The following is a 22638-nucleotide window of genomic DNA, read 5'->3' as shown; positions in this document are numbered from 1 at the left end:
AATCAGGCTATTGGGAGAAATTGTTCAATGATTCAATAGTGATCAGAGTGATTTCAAAGAATTTTACAGTGTTATGGTTAATTCATTATAGTATATATGTTATATAGTGTTGTATGAAATGTATAATATTTTTATTGTTATAAAATAAATGTAAGAATAAAATGAATTCTTTAGTGTTTATTTTTATTCCATTTGCGACAGTTTCTTTTTTGGGCCCAAATCAAGTATGCATGTCAATCCCTCAAAAACACCAGCCATATAAATGTCAATCCCCTAACTTTTATCCTAAAACATTAAAAATTTGACTTTTACACGAGGTATATGTGGTATTTAATTTAATTGTCAATTACTCCATATAATACTAAAAATGTTCTATTATGGTACTTATCCGCTGCTTTGCTTGTCCATAGTTTAAAAAAATGCCTTGGAAGGGAAGGAAAATGCTCTAATCTCGTTTGCATAAAAAAGAGATGTGAAAGAGTTGGATATAGAGGTCTTACAGAGGGAGTTGCAGGCAGCTGGTTCCAGATTGAAACGAAAGATCATAATGACAGTATTCTCAGAAATGTTGCTGAACCAAGTAAAAAGAGTAGATTAGGTATGTCAGTGTGTGGCTTAAGAAATGGTGCGGAAGGAAAAGTGTTATGTTTTGAGGACATTGGGACAAATTTTAGAGTATAGTCAGGACGGATGTCACTTTAACTCGACTAGTACAAATGTCCTTCTGGAGAGAAGAAAGGAGGCAGTGAAGAAGGATTTAAACTATTGAGAAGTGAGAGCTACGAAGAGAAAATTAGAACTTTCAAAATATGGGGAAAGAAGGAAAATTTATGATACTGGTGGCAGAAAATTTAACAAGTAAGATGATACATTAATAGGGAAGGGAGTTAATAACTGCAGAAACTGAGAAGGAGAGGAGTGAAGCATGCAAGCTGTCTGATATAAAGGAAATAGGAAAACTAGAAGTATGAATCCAGCACAAGAGACCTGATGAAGATTTGGAGGTAATTATGTGAGAACATAGGTCTTTTACAGGATGGCTAGGGATTAGTGGAGAGGCAAAACTAACGGATTATTATAAATCAAAAATGAATAAATGAATAGGATAGAAAATAGAAAAATCTCCAGCAGTAAATGAAATAAATGAAAGTGGGGGTATATTCGTTATAAACCTGCAAGCTCATCTGTCAATAACAATAAATATCCTTTTCATTTGTTTTAGTATTTTCCTCTCCTCTCAAAATTCTATCACTTTTTTCTTTTAAGCATTTGTTACAATTATGAGGTTTAAAAGATTATGTTTTATGATTTATAAGATTGTTGTAGCTTGGACTGTAGCTATAAATGGAAGGGGTCATCTGACCTGTTCTGGAGTATGCCTGACAGTAAGTCTGGCTAGTTTAATTGTTGGAGGTCAAAGGGACTCAGGTTGTTTTATTGGAAGTGAAGTGCAAGGTATTTATGCTTGGACACAATGACAGCAATTTCTAGGTCTACAATGAGTAGACCCTTGGTCTCTCGAAGTCCAAGGAAGGTGTTATCTATATCAAGTTATAAACAGTTGTGCTGTAAACTGTTTATTTATCCTAGGATGAAAGGGAGTTTGGATCAAAGATAACTGATTAGCTTTCTATCTAACTGGAAACGTCAATGTATTTCCTGTTTCCATGGAGAAGAGGATAGGGGAAGCTATTTTGAGATCAGGTTACTGACTTCCTTATAAACTCAGAAATATCACATTCTGTCAGGGGTTGCAGTTTGGTCTGGCGTGGTTTGCAGCCATCTGAGTAGTGGTGGAAATGGCTAGGCTTGCACCTGAAGCAGAGAAAATGCTAACTATTTTGTTCACGCAGAACGTGGGTGGGAGTTTGTGCTTAGATTGAAGACAGAGTTCGTGAGGAATTAAAAAAGGTTGGAAGATTTGCCTATCCAATTTAAAATAAATTCCAGCAGCAGGCTTTTTGGTGATTTATAAAATAAAGAAGGTTACTTGTTATCACACACTTGCCTCAGATGTTTAAATCTCACCATCTCAATTGCTCATCTCACTCGCACTATTACACACAAAGATTAGATACAGATGAAGTTATGGTCGCAATTATAAAAATGGAATTTATAACTCAGAGTCTATGTCAGTGCTGGCCTTATTTGAGATAGTACTTTAGTTGGAATGAAGGGCTTTTAGAAACAAAAGATTCTAAATGAAGCTGTGAAGCCTCTTCTAGATGAATATCCAGGATACTGGTTCTCAAGTGGACTTGGAAGCTGGAATAAGTACAATACTTTGGCTGCATTAGAAGACTTTCAGCTATGATGATTCAGTTGTTTCAGATGTTTCTTTGCTGAATTTGTTTTTCAGGGCATTTCAACTGCAGCCCCTGAATGTTAGCTTTAGTCACATGACTACAGGGTTACCACCCCTGAGGTCCAGACCACCACAATACAATTGCAGTTGACAACGGTTGTTCACTTTTATATATGCCCCAACTTGAGCTCAGATATTCTTCCTTTGTTCAGTATGGCATATATTAAACTCCATATTCTTCAAATGCTGTTTCATCCTTAGGCAATGAGATGTCTAAACTTCACAGGTGGCTGCGAAGAACCCCTGTTCAGGTCCATGTTTAACTAAATATTGGCCACAGAATCGAATACTGTCCACAGTTTAATCATCCATACTGCAAGTTAAGTTGCAGCCATCTTAACAGGTTTTGTGGCCACTTTCACAAAGTATGATCTTATAGTGCATGATATCCAATATTGTGGTGCTTGTACTGAGCACAGCAATAACCGTCACAATAAGAGAGAGTGCTGGGATTTAAAGTGACCTGGTTGGGGAAGTTAAAGGGAAGCAGCCCATTGGAAACTAGGAGCAACTGTGAATTGTTTGCTACAAGAACTGTAATTCTGTAGAGAGTGCGATGTGTGATAAGTTTAAAAAAAAGAACTGTTTATTTCTATAGTTTAAAGTATAAATTGCCCATAAAAGAAAGTAGTATTTAGCCAATGGTGGGCATTTTAATCAGTTGATGCAGCAAGAGGTTTAAAACCTGAAATCTTGCCATGTCATTCTTTCAGCTACTAACTAGAAGTTTAAATTTCTCTTTAAAATTTATTGGTCTCTATGGAGATCTTAACACATTTGTATCAATTACTTTCCTCTACTCATCTGTTTTTGAGTCTGCTTGTTTGTATGACACTTATTTTTCTATATACTTTCCTGCATATTTAACAGTTTTTTTTGTCAGAGTCATCTCTCAGCAGTCAATTGTGGAAAGGAGGCAATCTAATTTTCAATATGAGGTGTGGCCTCCCAAGCTTGGGTATTAACATTCTGAACCTGTTCAACTCCTGTCAACTGTTTGGCAAACAAGGTGTATCACCATTTTTATGGGCTGTACTATTGTCTCCATGCAGAACTGAAAATAAAGGTGCTGCAGTATTGCATTAGCCACAGCTTCAAATTTGTGCAATCCTGTAGTGCTTTACTTAAATTTCAATTACCAGTTACTATAGTAACAAACTTATGCACCAGTAGCCATAGCAACATCAAAGTCGACGCTTGAACCTGCTAAATAAAATATTGTGAAATTATATTATACAATAATGCCTAAAAATATTCAGTGCTTCATTGTGGTAACTATTTTTAATATCTGGAAATTGAGCTGAGGGTCTGAATGTTCTTATTTTGCCCTTTAACCTGGTAAAACTGCTTAACATAATTTTTTATTCATTCACGGGTTATGGGTGTTGCTGGCCAGGCCAGCATTCATTGCACATCCTCAGTTGCCTTGAGAAGGTGGTGGTGAGCTGCCACCTTGAACTGCTGCAGTCCATGTGGTGAAGGTACTTCCATAGTGCTGTTAGGGAGGGAGTTCCAAGATTTTGATCCAGCAACAGTGAAGGAACAGCGATTATAGTTTCAAGTAAGGACGGTATGTGACTTGAAGGAAATTTTGGAAATGGCGGTGTTCCTATGAGCTTGCTATCTTTGGTCTTAGTGGTAGAGGTTGTGGGTTCTAAGAGATGCTGTCAAAGGAGCTTTGGCAAGTTGCTGCAGGTGCATCTTCTAGATGGTATACACTATAACCATGGAACACCAGTGGTAGAGGGAGTGCATGTTCATGGTGTTGGACGGGGTGCCAATTATACGAGCTGCTTTGTTGCGGATGGTGTCGAGCTTCTTGAATGTTGTTGAAGCTGCAACATCCAGGCAAGTGGAAAGTATTCCATCACATTCCTGACTTGTACCTTCTAGATAGGGGAAGACTTTGGGGAGCCCAGAGGTGAGTCATTTGCCACAGAATACCTCGCCTCTGAACTGCTCTTGTGGTCGCAGTATTTAGGTGCTTGGTCTAGTTAAGTTCCTGGACAATGGTGACCTACAGGACGTTGATGGTAATCATTAAATGTCCAATGCAGATGGTTAGACACTCTTTTGTTGGAGATGGTCATTGCTTGGCACTTAAGTGGCAAGTGATATTTGTGCTCCATATCAGCCCAACCCTGAAAGATGTCCAAGTTTTGCTGCATGCAGGCCTGGACTGCTTCAATATCTGAGGAATTGCCAAAGGAACAATTGAGCATTGGTGAACAGGGTTATTGCTGAGTAGGTGCAGCTTGGTAACATTGTCAATGACAACCTACACAATTTTGTCGATGTTTGAGTGTAAACTGATGGAGTGCCAATTGGCCAGTTCGGATTGGTCCTGCTTTTTGTGGACAGGACATACCAGGGCAATTGCCCACAATGTCGGGTAGATGCTAAGGTGCAGCTAGTTCTGGAGTACAAGTCTTCAGTACTATAGCCAGGATGTTGTGAAAGCTGTAGCCTTTCCTGTATCTAGTTCATTAAACAGTTTCTTAATATCACATGGAGTGAATCAAAATCGCCTGAAGACTGGCATCTGTGATGGTGGGGTCCTTGGGAGAAGGCCAAGATGGATTATCCATTTCTGGTTGAAGGTGGTTCCAAATGCTTCAACCTTGTCCTTTACACTAATGTGCTGGGCGCTCCCATCATTGAGGATGTTCTTGGAGCCTCCTGCCCTGGTTAGTTGTTTAATTGTCCAGCACTATTCATGACTGGATGTGGCAGGACTGCCTAGCTCTGATCCGATCTGTTGGTTATGGGATCATTCAGCTCTGTCTGTAGCATGCTGTTTCTGCTGTCTAGCATATGTGTAGTCCTGTGTTGTAGCTTCACCAGGTTGACACCTCAATTTTAGGTATGCCTGATGTTGCTTCTCGCATGCTTTCCTACAGTCCTCATTGAACCAAGGTTGGTCCCCTAGCTTGATGATAATGGTGGAGTGAGAGATATGCCAGGCCATGAGGTTACAGATTGTGGTTAATAAGCACAGAAGGAGGCCATTCAATACGTCGAGCACTGGCTGTCTGCAATCACAATTTGGCTAATTTCAATTCCCTGCTCTCCCTTCCCCGTAACCCTGAATTTCTTTACCCTTATGTGCTTATCCAATTCACTCTCGAGCTGGAATTGAATCTGCTTTCATTACCCTCACAGGCAGTGCATTCCAGATACGAACCACTTACTGCATTAAACAAAAATTCTCATGTCACCTTTGGTTCTTTTGCCAATCACCTTAAATCTCGGTCCCCTGGTCATTGACCCCTCTGCCAAAGATAACAGTTTCTCCCTATCTATTCTTTCAAGACTGCTCATGATTTTTAATACCTTTATCAAATCTTTTCTCAAACTTCTCTCCTCTGAGGACAACCCCAGCTTCTCCAATCTATCCACTTAACTGAAGACCCTCATCCCTGGAACCATTCTCATAAATCTTTTCTGTACCCTCTCAAAAGTCTTCACATCCTTCTTAAAGTTGCAGTCCAGCAACTTTGTATCATGCTGCTATTCCTTTTATGCCATGGGTCTCAACTTTACTGATGAGCCTATTATCTGGCTCTCATCAGATGTCTTTTGGAAGCCCATATACGCCACATCAGCTGCATTGTCCTGATCAACCCTCTCTGTTACCTCATCTAAAATTTGCAATGTACGATTTACCTTTAACTTTCCTTAATTGATCCGTCTCTTTAATTTCAGTTACCTGGGACAGACCTGTTCTCCACCCACTGAGATTGGTCCTCCTCCAATTCAGTATTTTTGCTCTAGATTGCTCCTTGTCTTTTTCCATAGTTAATCGAAATCTCATGATATAGTGAAAACTGATGCCTAAATGTTCTCCCATTAGCATTTGATCCACTTGATCCACCTTATTTCCCAGAACTAGATCCAGTAATGCCTCCTCATTGGGTCAGAAATGTACTGATCAAGAAAAATCTTCTGAACACACTTCTCTCTCTCTGCCCTTTACACTATTGCTATCCTAGTTTAATATAATAGTTCAACTTGCCCATTATTATGACTGTACAGAATACTGGTTGGAGAGCGAGATGCTTCTCTCGTTCGCTGTCAGGTCCATTAACAGGTCTGGCTCTACCTGCTGCTGCTCCTTGTGTACTCCATCGGGTCTGTTCCTAGGTCTGGCTTCATCTCCTGGCATTCCTCTCGTTCTCCGTCAGGTCCATTCCCAGGTCTAGTTCTACCTACTGCCGCTCCTTTCATTCTCCATCAGGTCCACTCCCAGCCTGGCTTTATCTCCCGCAGCTCCTCTCATTCTCCGTCAAGTCCATTTCCAGGTCTGGTTCTATCTTCTACTCCTCTCATTTTGTGTCAGGTCCATTCCCAGCCTGGATCTATTGACCACTGCTCCTCTTGTTAACTGGCTCTCGACTTGCTGTCTTACAAGTCCATTCCCATGCCTGGCTCTATCTCCTCTCACTAATTGCTGCCATTTTTACGCATTATGTACAATTATATTTCAATAAACTTCTCTGCTTGATGCTGGCTGTCACCTGGATGAAGACTCATCATAGAGCTATGACAATTAAACCTGGAGCTACTTTGAACCAACCTTTCACGCCTCCCCATCAAACTCCATGCTTTCTCTGACATGAGCAGTGCATGATCTCCAAGTCCGGATGGTTTATAAATACACATACTTGTACCATGGACTAGGTGATCAGGCCTGAAGTTCTTTTAAAATTTAGTAATAACCATAGAAGTGAAATTAAGGAGTTGAGGAGAATAGGAAAGGCTATTTCTTTTATTTCTGCTACTAAAACTGTAAGCCTCAGCCCAGCAAAATCAATATAGTGTTGGATTTCTTGACTCAGCATCGCTTATCCATGAATGAGGTGTCGACTCAGAAATTGAAAACTCCTGGTTTGCAAGTGGTGCTCTTTTGGATTGGACTGATGTTTAACAAGGGGATACAGAACTTGGAACTACAAAACAGTCAATACAAGCAACCCCTATCTGCACATAACTTTAAAAGGCAGACTTCAAGGTGAAAAACCGCATAACTTAACAAAATATTGTTATCAGGAAGGTATGATTTCTCTGGCTGATCTGCTAGGCATTTAGGGCGTAGTGATTATTCACATGAAAGTGTCAGCCACATCTTGACCTTGGACTGATCACGTTCCTCTTGGGGTGCTTGGTTTGGGTTATTACCTCCTCCTTGTAGTTAGTTAGTGTACAAAAATTAACAATTTAAAGTAATCTATTTTGAACTTCTGATGACAACTCACAGGCCTGAAATATTAACTCTGTTTCTGCCTCTACAAATGCTGCCAGACCTGCTGAGCATTCCCAGCATTTTCAGTTTTTATTTCAGATTTCCAGCATTTTGCCTTTGTGTTGAACTTTTGCCCTCTCCTTTTCTAAAGGAGCAAATGTCATTGTTATTTATTTGCTTCAATTCTGTGCTTTTTAACTGGTTATCAAAGTATTTGGTTTGAGGATGACTTGCTCCTTCCCACAAGCTCCTTGTACTTTTCCCCCCATTTTTAAACAGGAGTTTCATGCTCAAATGGAGGAGATGGAAGTGACTGTACGACAATTGGAGGAGGATCTTGCTGCTGCCCGCCGACGGGCTGACCTCTACGAGTCAGAACTAAGAGATACTCGAATTACAGCAGATGAATATAGGCGGAAAGCAGCTGAATCCCAGCAGAAACTACAGAAGGTTGGTCTGAGCATCTGTCCCAACAGTGGATGGGAGGGAGATGGCATGGAATAAGTGTTGAGGTGATGACATTGAATTTTGCACACCAAGGAGCCTGTGATATGGTGAGGTCATGGACTTACCATAAATGGAGGGGATTGTCACCGTGGCAGGGTGTCCCTTTGTCAAACTGCTTGATAGTCACGTTTGAGTCATGATTAACTACATTCCTAGTTGAAATCTAAACACTGCTTGCTTCTCATTCTGACAGGGTGGGTTATCTTAGCTACACTCTAGTCAATAAGGCATTCCCCATGACAGAGGGCAGGTTGGGTTGAAGATGAACTCGTGAGCTTTGCATGCAAAAGGACTTTCCAATATTCTGCGAAATGTACTCTTGATGAAAGTGAAGAATGCTTGTCACCTACTATAATTTGCTTGCAATTTTGGCTACTTGCTTCGTCTTAAGTTCAGCAATGAATATTGCATTTTGTGTAATGTTGCTGTTGTTAATCTTTCTGGAGCCGATTCTACTCTAATGTTAAGAATAGATGCAGTGCAATGTGTTTGCGTGTGAGGGGGCACAGTGTTCATATCCTGATTTGATCCAAGTCACTGACATCAAGACTGATCTTCCATTCACAGACCAGAGACCAGGGAAAAGCTGAAGTTGGAGAGGTGTACGCCAAACTTGAAAAGGTTTTTTTACTTTATATTAACCTTTCTTCACTAATTTAATTGTTATTTAGATGCATTGTTTGGCTTTTTTCCCAGCTTGAGTATATGGTAGAGTTGTTTAGATAATTTAATTTTACTTATAAATGACTACTTATTTGGAAGAGTATTGCGGAAAAGGGACATGTCTAAGCTTTTTATCAGGACACTTTGCAAGAATATTAATATAAAGGGAAGGCACTAATTTATACTGAATGTGAAGAGAGTGTTGATTGGTAGAGGTGTTGCCAAGGAAAATGCACCATTGATGGTGAATGACACTTAACTGCCAAACATTGTTTGAAATTTAAACCAGGCAGCTTGACTCTGATTGGCCAAGGCATTGCCCTGAGGAATGAGTCAGCAAATGGCTGTCACTGAATTTGTTTCGCTGAAATAGGCGCAATGTGTTTACATGTTCTTTCTGTCAGCAAAGAACAGGGTCCTGTGTATTGATATATGTAGCTTCCAGTACACACAAACTGTGAGTGGTGAATACCATTTGTGTTACTACTGGCATAGTAGCAGTGTCAAACAGCCAGCTTCACCTGTTGCTCAAATATTTGATATACCTTGTCTTCCAGAGTAATCTGAGGTAGACGAGGCACTTTTCAGGGCCAAAAGTGACAGCCTTAATCCCATTCATGAGTTTGCGTGATATACAATGCGAATTGATCTGATCAGGGTAGCTGTTATCTTGCATGATGTCTTTGATGTGCTCCATATCAGCATCAAGCTTGCATGCTGAGCAAATAGCTTGGGTCCTATTTACAAGGTTGTCGATAAGACCAATCTTGTAGTACTTGGAATAGGATGCTGCTGTCAAACTAAAAAGACGTTCTGCCTATCACACAAATGAGAAATGTGGTATATGAATTTCAGTGCTAGTGTGATGCTAGGTATGTAGGCCGTACATCCCAAAGACAGGCAAATTGTATCAAACGGCATGTCCTGGCCACTGTTTGCAACGGGTAAGGTACAGACCATATCCAACCAGCCCGTGCTTGTAAAACTCAAAACACAGTGTCCAGCATTAGGTGTGATTCCGCGATTAGACAATATTTGCTAAATAGCCTTCAGTGTGCTAAGAATTACGCTGAAAACTAATTAAAGATTGGCAGTCAGGCTTGCGTGTGGCACATTTGCATGCACTGGAAGCTACATATATTAATATATGTATTGTTCTTTGCAGATAGAAAGAAAATGTACACACATTGAGCCTGTTTCAGCTAAACAAAATAAGTGACAGCCATTCACTGACTCAGATCAAGCCATTGCTCTGAAGGATATAAGGGTCAAGCTGCTGGTTTAATTTTTTTAAAAATGCTTCGCAGTTAACTGTCAGTCACCATCACTGGTGCATTCTCCATGGCAATGCCTCTACCAACCAGAATCTACTTGCCAACCAATCAGCATTCTCTTCACATATATAAATTGTTGTTTTTCCTTTATATTGGTATTCTTGAGAAGTGTCCTGATGAGTGCAAGGCAAAAAGCTTCAACATGTCTCATTTTTCAGCAATACTTGGGATTGTATTGACTGGTTGAATTTGGATTAACTTCTGGAAAGCCCCTAAATTAAGCTGTTCTAGAATTGAATCTGTAGCGATTGAAACAGAAAAATACATAGGGGAAAGATATACATGCGTATGAGTGTGTATAAATAAAATGTATTAGGAGGTAGAGGCAATTGGTGTAGAACTGGGGGCAAGGGCAAAGTAATGTATTCGCTAAATGAAATCCAAAAATTAGGACCATTTCTACATTAGTATTACGAAAAGGAGTCTGATCAGTGTGATTACGAGGTTACTGCAAATTATTTCAGTGTAATCAAAGGTTACTTAAAATATATCTAATATTAATATTTAAACCCAGAGTCTGCTCTTTCGATATGTTGTTGAAAGCTGCTTTGCTGAAAGCTGGGGGAAATTGTTTTTTTAAGATGGATAATGAACAATTTCAAGTGCATTCAGTGCTTGGTTTGAAAAAAGAATACTCTTCGTCCAGTTTCTAACCTGGCAAATGCTTTGAAGAAACTAAAGACAGAGTTAAATGTCCTATAATCTGGAATTAGAGTGTATGAGCATTGCTATCCATCATGTGGGGCAGATAAACTGCACGGGAGCACGCTTGACTTGGTTTTGATTTAAGAACTTATCACACAACCCAATTATTACTGATTTATTCCACAGAAAGATAGTGGAACTACTCATTTTTCATTGCTACTTATCTGTTAGAAAAGAGGAAGTAATATGAGTATAGTTAAGTTCAAAGATGTTGAAAAAAGTGTGAAAATAAAAATATGTGTTTTTGATCATTTCTGTCCATAGTATTTATGGCCTTTGTGTCTTTCAGATGAATGCAGAACAGCAGAAGAAAATACAGGAATTGCAGGAGAAACTCGCTAAGGTAATGCAATTCCCCAGGGGAAGGAAACATAGTTGATTTTAATGGTGGTGATTTTCATTGGAAGGATGCAAATTGTTCCATAATATATGAATATGCAATTTTCTTCAGGAGAATGGAACTTACACAGATCCAATGCCTGGAACGCTGGGTAAGATGGACCTTGCTAAGGGGTAGTGTAAAGAGGCCTGGGTGTTAGTAGGGTTGGGTGATAATAAACAAATGGGACATGCTGAGATTTGTGTTAGCAGATATCTGGAAGTATTTGTACAGAGGATGATTAACAGATGGAAGGGATGATTGAAGTTAGGACACTGGATTCATTAAGAAGTGCAGGTTGCTGCATTGGGAAGGCAATATTCAGGGAGGGTGAGGTTATATGGGCTAAAGGGCCATCTCATTTCTTTGCATCTTAGGATGTAAAAACATTGAACACCTTGTGATAGGATTTGCTATGTTCTGCAGTCTAAACCTGTTAAAACAAATCATTATTATAATTGGTGGTTCATTGAACTAGATACCATTAGCAAACAACATAGGAAAACAAAATGAGGATTAAAAAAGTGCTTTCAGCCTCACATGCATTATATGCCTAATGTGTCTAACTCTGGAATCTGCAACGCTGCCATTCTATTCTTTTGGTTACTGGTTTGAATAGGAGTGCAAGAAGACTTTGTCAGTTTTTAGTCTTGACAACAAAGTATTATACCATTAACTCCAGTGCATATGCTTTACAAAATTGAGATCCAGTAACTTCCAGAGTGGACATAAAAGATCCCATGGCACTATTCAAAGAAGAAGAGGGGAGTCCTTCTGCTGTCCTGACCAACATTTATTCCTTAACTAACATATTTAAGATATTTTAACTGATCATTTATCTCATTTTCTTGTGGGACTTGTGCACATATCGGCTGCTGTGTTTCCTATATTACTTAAGTGACTACACTTCAAAAGTTTTTTTTGGGCTATCCAAAGATTGTGAAAGGCACAGTATAAATGTAAATTAGTTTTTCCTTTTTTCTTTCAATGCAACTACTGAAATAGCTGACCCACATCTCTTCCATATTTTGAGTGTTTTCTGATTGGTCAATCCTCATAATCTAATATTAATCACTAAATGATGTTCCCAGTCACTTCATCAGAGGACATCAATCAAATCTGAGATTTTAATTCAATAATAAACATAGACAACACCATTACACATACACAACAAAAACAAAAATTAAATTAAAATAAGAATTAGCTAAGCCTAGGTAATTAGTTAGTGTTCCTGTAAAGTTTATGACCTGATTGTCTGGGATGGAACTTATGAGCAAACCCAGTCAAAGTGACCCACTCAAAACTCAAAGCCTTTTTTTGTCAGGAGACCACCTAGATTTAATTACTTAAAATGAATCCTAAACTGACTCTGGCATCATTTTTGTTCTATGGTTATTCAGGCAGTGAAAGCAAGCTCTGAAGCCACAGATCTCCTGCAGAATGTGCGTCAGGCTAAAGAACGTGCAGAGAGAGACCTTGAGAAACTACAAGGTCGTGAGAATTCTGGTGAAAGTATCAGGAAGAAACTGGTGGAGTCTGAGGTACATTATAGATTCAATTGCTGAACACGGTTTGTCAACACAATATAGTCTTAAATCGTCTTTCAGTACATAAGAACATAAAAAATGAACAGATGTAGACCATTCGGCCCCTCGAGCCTGCTGTGCCATTCAATAACATCATGGCTGATCTTAATGTGATTCAATTTCCCCATTCCCATCTACCCACGATAGCCTTTGATTCCGTTGCCTAACAAGAATCTATCTACCTGTCTTAAAAATATTCAATGACCCTGCCTCCACTGTCTTCTGAGGCTGAGAGTTTCAAGGTCACACAAGCCTCTGAGAGCAAGAATTTCTCCTTATCTCTGTCCTAAAAGGGTGGCCCCTAATTTTAAAACAGTACCCCCTAGTTCTGGACTCACACACAAGAGGAAACATCCTTTGGACGTCCAACTTGTCAAAGCTTTTCAGGAACTTTTATACCTCAACCAAATCACCCCTCACTCTTCTAAACTCCGGTGGAAACAAGCCCTGTCTATCCAACCTTTCCTCATAAGGCAACCCACTCATTCCAGGTATCAATCTAGTAAATGTCTGAACCGCCTCCGAACTGCATTTATACTCTTCCTTAAATAAGGAGACCAAAACTGCACACAGTATTCAAGGTGCGGTTTCACCAATGCCCTGTATAACTGAAGCATGACATCCTTACTTTTATGTTCAATCCCTCTCATTATAAGGGATAGCATTCCATTAGCCTTCTTAATTACTTGCTGTACGTGCATGCTAACTTTTTGTGACTTGTACTATAATACCTAGATCCCTCTGCATCTCAGAATTATGCAAATGTCCTCCATTTAAGTAGTATTCTGCTTTTTGGTTCTTCCTACCAAAGTGAACAACTTCACATTTTCCCACATTAAACTCCATTCGCCAGGTCTTTGCCCACTCACTCAACCTTTTAATGTCCATCTGCAACCTCCTTATGCCCTCTTTGCAACATACTTTCCTACCTATGTTTGTGTCATCTTCAAATTTAGCTACCATGTCTTTGCTCCTGTCATCTAAGTCATTGATGTAAATCGTAAAAAGTTGAGGCCCCAGCACAGACCCTTGTGGGACCCTACTCGTCACGTCCTGCCAATCCAAAAAAGACCCATTTATGTATACTCTCTGCTTTCTGCCAGCCAGCCAATCTTCTATCCATGCTAATATGTTATCCACTACACCATGCGCTTTTATTTTCTGTAATAACCTTGGATGTGGCACCTTATCAAATGCCTTCTGGAAATCCAAGTACGGTACGTCCACAGGCTCCCCTTTATCCACCGCGCATGTTACTCCTTCAAAGAACTCCAATAAATTCGTTAAACATGATTTTACTTTCACAAAACCATGCTGAGTCTTCCCGAATGCCTTTAGCTCTTCTAAATGCCCAGCTATAACCTCTTAATGATTGATTCTAACAACTTCCCCATGATAGATGTCAAGCTAACTGGCCCATAGTTTCCTGTTTTCTGTCTCCCTCCCCTCTTGAATAAAGGGGTTTTATTTGCTATTTTCCAGTCAGATGAAACCTTTCCAGAATAAGACCATAAGACATAGGAGCAGAAATTAGGCCATTCGGCCCATCGAGTCTGCTCCGCCATTCAATCATGGCTGATGAGTTTCTCAACCCCATTCTCCCGCCTTCTCCCCGTAACCTTTGATCCCCTTACCAATCAAGAACCTATCTATCTTGGTCTTAAATATATTCAATGACCTGGCCTCCACAGCCTTCTGTGGCAATGAATTCCATAGATTCACCACTCTCTGGCTAAAGAAATTTCTCCTCATCTCTGTTCTAAAAGGTCTTCCCTTTACTCTGAGGCTGTGCCCTCGGGTCCTAGTCTCTCCTACTAATGGAAACATCTTCCCCACGTCCACTCTATCCAGGCCTTTCAGTATTCTGTAAGTTTCAATCAGATCCCCCCTCATCCTTCTAAACTCCATCGAGTATAGACCCAGAGTCCTCAAACGTTCTTCATATGTTAAGCCTTTCATTCCTGGGATCATTCTCGTGAATCTCCTCTGGACCCTCTCCAGGGCCAGCACATCCTTCCTGAGATATGGGGCCCAAAATTGCTCACAATATTTTAAATGTGGTCTGACCAGAGCCTTATGAAGCCTCAGCAGCACACCCCTGCTTTTATATTCTAGTCCTCTTGAAATAAATACCAACATTGCATTTGTCTTCCTAACTACCGACTCAACCTGCAAGTTAATCTTAAGAGAATCCTGGACTAGGACTCCCAAGTCCCTTTGCACTCCAGATTTCTGAATTCTCTTCCCATTTAGAAAATAGTCCATGCCTCTATTCCTACCAAAGTGCATGACCTCACACTTTCCCACATTGTATTTCATTGGCCACTTGTTTGCCCATTCTCCTAACCTGTCCAAATCCTCCTGCAGCCTCCCCGCCTCCTCAATACTACCTGTTCCTCCACCTATCTTTGTATCATCTGCAAACTTAGCCAGAATGCCCTCAGTTCCTTCATCTAGATCATTAATGTATAAAGTGAAAAGTTGTGGTCCCAACACTGACCCTTGCGGAACTCCACTAGTCACCGGCTGCCATCCTGAGAAGGACCCCCTTATCCCCACTCTCTGCCTCCTGCCAGACAGCCAATCTTCTATCCATGTTAGTACCTTGCCTCTAACACCATGGACTCTTATCTTACTGAGCAGCCTCCTGTGCAGCACCTTGTCAAAGGCCTTCTGGAAGTCCAAGTAGATAACATCCATTGGCTCTCCTTTGTCTAACCTACTCGTTACCTCCTCAAAGAATTCTAACAGATTTGTCAGGCATGACCTCCCCTTGATGAAACCATGCTGACTTTGCCCTATTTTACCATGCACTTCCAAGTATTCTGAAATTTCATCCTTAATAATAGACTCTAAAATCTTACCAACGACCAAGGTCAGGCTAATCGGCCTGTAATTTCCTGACTTCTGCCTCACTCCCTTCTTAAACAGGGGGGTTACATTAGCGATTTTCCAGTCCTCTGGGACCCTCCCTGACTCCAGTGATTCCTGAAAGATCGCCACTAACGCCTCCACTATCTCTTCAGCTATCTCCTTCAGAACTCTGGGGTGTAATCCATCTGGTCCAGGTGATTTATCCACCTTCAGAATCTAGTGAACTTTGGAAAATTAACACCAGTGCATCGGCTACCTCATTAGCTACCTCCTTTAAGACCCTAGGATGTGTAGGGTCTTTCTGACCCCCGGTCTTTGTCCTTAATCCTTGGACTCTTCTTCAGCAGCTTCAAGCTTCACTCCTGGCTCTCATTCTGAACTCGCACTAAGGTCCTGGGCTCCGTCTGGTAGCAGAAGTTGGTTGCTGCAGGTAGATCTGGGACTTCAACTGCTGCCTGCACTGCCCAACAGGTAATGGTTGCATAGTGGTAATGTTACTGGACTAGTAATCCAGAGACCAAAGCTAATGCTTTGAGGACATGGACCCAAATCTCACCATGGCAAATGGTGGAATTTAAATTCAATTAATAAAGCTGGAATATAAAGCTAGCATCAGTCATGGTGACCATGACAGCTATCATTGATTGTTGTAAAAACCCATCTGGTTCACTATGTCCTTTGGGGAAGGAAATATGCCATCTTTATCTGGCCTGGCCTACATGTGACTCCAGACCCACAACAATGTGGTTGACTCTTAACTGCCCTCTGAAATAGCCTAACAAGCCACTTGGTTCAAGGGCAATTAGGCATGAGCAATGCTGTCCACACCCCATGAAAGTATAAGGGAAAAAATACTTGGGGTCAGCTTCCAGTGATGTGCTGATGAATCTAACTCTGTTTAATTCTCTTTTTCAAATCATCTTATGATCCTTCTCCTACCTATCTCTGTAATCTCTCTCAGCATTATAACTATTACTCAGCCCTCTATCCCTTAGGGTCTGACCCCTTGTGCATTTCCCCACCTGTTCCCCTCACAATGCATTTGTGCCTTCTGCTGTCTAGGGGCTGAGCTCTGGAGTTCCTTCCCTAAACTCTATACTAGGAAGGGTTGCATGTTGTACACCTTTGATGGAAAAGAAACACTTTCCAATGTAATAACAGTGGCTGCATTTCAAAAGTACTTCATTGGCTGTGAAGTGCTTTGGGACATTCCAAGATTGCGAAAGATGCAATACAAATACAAGTTTGTGTGTTGCAGTATTAAGCTGTTATGTTTTGGACAGGAAGTCATCTGATTAAATGACTCGGTGTGCTGTAAGGTTTGCTGCTCTTTGGAGATGCAGACATGGTTTATGAGTTCTAAGAACAGACATGACTGCAGCTTTGATAAGTGATTTATCTTTTTACTCGTAGAAGGTTTACTAACATTACCATTAAGCTACTTAACATACACTGTGATGTATAGACACTTCCTTAGTTTAGAGGTATTAATATTATTTAGAAATTGCAGTATCATTTCTGTTACCTCTATATGCATTTAAGACAAAGTTTTGTAACGTGGTTAAAATGACTGGCAAATGGCCTATTGTCACAGTCTGTTGGGTAGTAGTGTGTTAATACCCTGTGTAACTGTCACTGCAGATCCAGTAGAAATTTCTGATATGTTGTTGATTGTAGGAACGTCGCAAGTCTCTGGAGAACCAAGTGAAGCGGCTTGAGATGGTGGAACGCAGAGAAAATAAGTTGAAGGAGGATTTGCAGACAAAATCTCAGCAAATCCAACAAATGGCTCAGAAAATCCTGGTATGTATAAGAAGTTGACAGTGAAGATAATAATACTAGCAGTGCAAGGGAAAAGGTACCTGGTAGGAGGATAATGGGAAGAGAGTATGTTGTAATGCTTCCCCCCAGTCCACACCCCCTTCCCAGCTGTTACTTTTACGGGACTACCCTCCTTGCGTGGCTGAGTGAGCAGGTGACCTATTAAAGGTCTTTGCCATGAAGTGGTTCATGCTGACCTCAGGCATGTCATGTCAGAGTAGTCTGGTATTGATTCATTACCATTTTCAGCCCCACAGCAAAGTTGGAGAGAGAAGCAAGAAAATTGAAATGGTTTCCCTGAACTGGTGATTCATGCTGTGCTGATGTGCTGCCTGAGACTGATATGCTGCTTAACCCTGTAGTGGTATGTGCTGCTCAGTGCAGTGTTGGGTTTGATCCTGCTGTCTGGTACTTTGATATGGAAAGCAGCTTAGTGTGCTGTTATTAGGGGTCATCCTGATTGATGTAAAGCTTTGTTCTGCATCATTGCTACACACACAATCCACTCTCATTGGAAAATTATTAAAAGCTGTTGAAGTGACAGGATCAGCAAAGATGATTTGTGTGAATGTGGAGGCTTATTCTGTACAAAACTAGGAGAGGTGAATTTGGGATGGGAAAGTGGTGGAGGAAGAAGACAGATGTAGGTTATGAAGAAATTAATTAATGTCCTAAACGTACCATGCAACTTGGCTCCTAGAGTTAATTTATGGAATAGGTATTGAAGATCCTGAGGGGCGTGGGCAGGGTAAATAGTCAGAAACTGTCCCCACTTAAGGGAGCATCAAGAACTCGAGGGCACAGATTCAAAATAATTGGCAAAAGGAGTAATAGTGATGTGAGGAAAAAGTTTTCACCCAGAGGGTGGTTGGAGTCTGGAACAAACTTCCTGAGAGGGTGGTGGAGACAGGTTCAGTCGAGGTATTCAAAAGGGAATTGGATTGCTACCTGAAAAGAGAGAATGTGCAAGGTTATGGGGATAAGGCAGGGGAGTGGGACTAGGTAGAATGCTCTTTCAGAGAGTCAGTGTAGATTCAATGGACCAAATGGCCTCCTGCACTGTAAAGATTGTGATTCTGTCTGCCAAACAGTGCAGTCATTTAGAACACTAAAAAATGAATGAGACAGGTTCCTGTATCACCATTAAAGGGATTTTAGGCCTTTGGGAAGAAAGAAATGGACAAATGGTCATAATGAGTCTTGAAAAAGAAATGGGTCTCCTAAATATACTTTATCGACTTCAGTTTTCTTATGGAGATGAACAGCTTCCTGTGCTCTGCCGCCAGCAGCTTCACCCACTTCAGTCTATGAGCTCTCTTTATTTCAGCAGTGTACTTCTCCATCCACTTCCCTGATTCAGTCTTGGGGCATCCCCTTGGGATTAAGATCATGATTTTAACCAGTCTTGCTGTGGTCTTTTGACTTGATATGTTTCAGTATCCAGTGCGCTGCCATCCTATGTTGATTAGATAAAGATGTCTCATGTTGTGTGCTGCCTGAGAATGTATCCTACCCAATATTTTGGTTCATGACAAAAACACAATTACCTGGAAAAACTTAGCAGGTCTGGCAGCATCGGCGGAGAAGAAAAGAGTTGACGTTTTGAGTCCTGCATGAGTTGCCTGGGCTGATTTGAGCCTTTACTGGGTTGTTCACTGAAACTTGACACTACATATAAGGTGCAAGACAATTATGTTCTGAAAAGATTTGATTTCTGATGCTTGCTTGCACAGAGATCAGATAAGAGCTAAGTTTTAGGTCCATAAAGATTGTGTTATGGATACTCCTACCTGTAGAAATCAGCATATGAACAAATTAACTGTTTACTCTGTTGTTTACAATGATCCTGCTCTCTATACTAACATAGGAGTTGGAGGAAAGCTGGTGTGAGGCCCAGGCAACAGCACAACGCATGGAAACCAACCTCCGACAGAAAGAACAGCTCTATGAAGATAAAATGAAGGTAAGAGACAGAAAATGAATAATAGAGATTTGATTCTGTAACAAAAGCAGCAAACATCTTGTGCTGTTCTCAGGGTGATTACGCTGAAGTAGTCATCAGACCAGTTTGGAGCAATGCCTTGTGTGATCAGCAATAGCTCTGCAATTTCTACCAACCATCTTTAGCATCTTTCCTTTTACTCAATGTATCAACTAATCTTGAATATAGAGCAAGTATCTTAGCTGAAAACAGTCACCAATGGGTTTGTTTGAATGAAGAAAGGGGGTTGGGAGAAGAAAATTTCCTGTATGGTACAAATGAATGTCAACTTTTCTCCCCATGACTTCTGAACAATAATGTTTGTTATTATGTGTAGAAAGTACCACATCTTCTGTTGTTATTTGTGTTGTACTCTGACAGGTTATGGAAGCTCAGGTGAAGATGGGCATTGCGAATAAGGAATCTTTAGAAGATTCTCGCATCAGGCATGAAGAGGATTCGCGTAAAAAATGCAAACTGATTGACGATCAGAAAGCGGTATGTGAGAAATTAACTTTAAAACAAGGCATTGAGGGACTGAAAATGTTTAGCTCTGACTGAAGAGAAACTCAAAAATTTACTCATGAGCTGAATTTGCTGTGAAAATTAGCTTTTATTAATACAGCTGATTCTCAATGGACTGCGACTCTCAAAATGGAATGCTTTCCCTTATTTGGGCTTTTGCCTTTCTGGCTTTGCTGCCTGATTTCAGTCTTAATCTGACTGTAATGCATTTTATATTTTAGACTATCAATGCCATGGATTCCAAGATAAAGTCTCTGGAGCAGAGGGTAGCAGAACTCTCAGAAGCTAACAAACTTGCAGCAAACAGCAGCATCTTCACTCAGAGAAGCATGTGAGTGTTGGAATGTCAGAGCCTATACAGTAAATACATGGATATAGAGATAATTAAATTGACAGCCTATGGTTTAATTGTCAGACTCAATTAATTTATCTACCTTCCTCTCACTTTGTTCTTTACGGTTGCTGTCTCCTAAAGTGGTAATTGTACAGAAGGTGGCTTCTAATCTATGTGTATGGTTAGACCTGGCAGGAAAGATGGGGATCAAGTATGCAATCAAATATATTAAGGCAGATGAAAACAAAGGGAGAAAGAAGTATATTTGTTGGGTGAGCAGGACTGACACATATTGGCCTTCCACCTCCTGGATTTAAATCCAGTCTAAATTAAGGAGATGAGCATCTTCTCAGTAAGGGTTTTATATGGAATGAGTCGATCTGACCCTAGGTTTTAGTAGTCATAGACATGGCTGCTGATTTGTGGAACTAACTGAAAAATAGGCAGAATGTTGAATATGATTGTCAAAGAACCAGTAAAATTCCTAGAAACTATTGTAATGACAAATAGTTATTTTAGTAGACATCTGCCAATAGGCCTAATTAAAAATAGACAAAGCCACAGAATGCAATTTCAAAAACAAAATTAATTTTATTGCATGGGATCAAATTTGTCATTCAACCTGCCTAAAAAGCAGTGGAGCTGATCACTGGCCCACAGCACCTGCTCTAATTTAGCATTAAAATTGACATTCATTCCAAGACCTCAATATGACTTATGTTTGGAATGGAAAAAATGTCACACTGGAGCATCAGATGTGCTTTTCTGAGATTGTAACTGTTTGAGGAACGTGCCAGACCTGAGCTTGTGCGGAAGAAGAACTATAGGCAGACCAGCGTATTTACTTGAAACTAGTTTATTTACACTATTTTTACACCATGTACAAGGTGGACCCTGAGAAGGCACATGTCCTCTAAGAGTTGCCCATCTGTTGTACAGAATCTCTAGCACAAGACTGACTGACTGTTAGTGCTACATCATTATCTACTACATAGATTAGTATGTTCATTCTGTTAACCCATTATACTATCTCTTATAAAATACTTTATTAACTATGTCCAACTATTTACATTTGTTTTGAACTATTTACATGACTTTAGTCTCTTAAACTATTTACATTTACCTTGGATCCGTCACCTGTCCCCAGCCCCCACCCTGAGTCCTCTCACTAGAGGTTGATTCTCTGCGGAGCCTTCACCACTCCTCCAGACCATGTTGTGACTGCCCCACTGGGATGGAGGTCTGGGGTGGGTCAGCACTGCTTGAGGCGCTTGGAATATTTTTAGGGTCTTCACACCACATATTGTGGTAATCAAAGATTCGTGGTTTGGTGGATATGAATGCAATGAAGGCTCTCCTGTTTCTCCGGATAGTACCAAACACTGTCCGGACCAAACATGAGCGCAGCCATTCTTCTGGTGAGAATGAGGCCGTCTGCTTTGCGGTCATTGATCTAAACTTGCTGGTCAGGTGTTAAGGGTAATAGGGTTTTGACCCTGTGTCGAGTAATATACTGCTGTTGTTTTTCACGGAAGTTGTACTCCACTCTCACCCTCTTGTGGTCAGCAGGGTTGACATTAGGTTGAAAGATCGAAGACAATAGAGGAACATGCGTTTTTAGAGGTCGGCCCATGAGCAATTCAGTTGGAGAGAATCCATTAACCAGGGGTGTGGCTCAATAATGCATCAGGGCTGATTGATGCCCAATCTGGATTCTTGGACATCGGAATCTTCCTGGTTCTGACTGCTTGCTCAGCCTCCCTGCTGGCTTGAGAATAAAGAGGGAAGCTGGTAATATGGGTGATCCCAATGTCAGCAGTGAACTCCTGAAAGTGGTCATTTGCAAATTGGGGGCCATTATCCAAAATTTCATCCGAAAACTGGGTGTAAAAGTTGGCCTGTAGCGCTCTGATTATGAACTTTGTTGTGGTTGCATGCAGTCTGACTATTTCTAGCCATCTAGAGTAATAATCATGAGGTATGTCTTACCACAGTAATCAAAGCAGTTGAGCCATGGTCAGTATGGAAAAGTAGATGGCACCAGGGTATGGCAGGTTAGGATGAAATCTTGAACTACCTGTGAGATGCCTGGCCACCAAACAAATTGCAGAGCTCATGCTCTGTACTTAGCAGTGCCCAGGTGACCTCTGTGGAGTATACCTTGTTGCATGGACTGAGGAATGACTAAGCGGTGGTTATAAACTAGGAGGTTATTCACTACAGTCAAGTGGCCAGGTTGCTGATGGTATCTGTGGATGAGGCAGTCAGCAGAACTGTATTTAGACTACCCTTGGAGGCAGAACTCACGCACTTGAACGCGTC

General features: G+C 40.7%; 1 protein-coding gene across 1 annotated transcript in view; it reads left to right on the top strand.

The window, feature by feature from the left end:
- Positions 1-22638, top strand: part of cita (citron rho-interacting serine/threonine kinase a) — a 225547-nt gene that overhangs the window by 101895 nt on the left and 101014 nt on the right. Inside the window, exons 14-21 of the mRNA XM_041203457.1 lie at positions 7887-8057; positions 8682-8735; positions 11106-11159; positions 12596-12736; positions 17333-17458; positions 19344-19439; positions 19839-19955; positions 20204-20313. Coding sequence (XP_041059391.1) covers positions 7887-8057; positions 8682-8735; positions 11106-11159; positions 12596-12736; positions 17333-17458; positions 19344-19439; positions 19839-19955; positions 20204-20313 — 869 coding nt within the window. The remainder of the gene's footprint in view (positions 1-7886; positions 8058-8681; positions 8736-11105; positions 11160-12595; positions 12737-17332; positions 17459-19343; positions 19440-19838; positions 19956-20203; positions 20314-22638) is intronic.

This window comes from Carcharodon carcharias, chromosome 13 (genome assembly GCF_017639515.1).
Source record: "Carcharodon carcharias isolate sCarCar2 chromosome 13, sCarCar2.pri, whole genome shotgun sequence".
NCBI lineage: Eukaryota > Metazoa > Chordata > Chondrichthyes > Lamniformes > Lamnidae > Carcharodon > Carcharodon carcharias.
The sequence above is the reverse complement of the archived record's forward strand: the minus strand, read 5'-3'. Positions and strand labels throughout refer to the sequence as shown.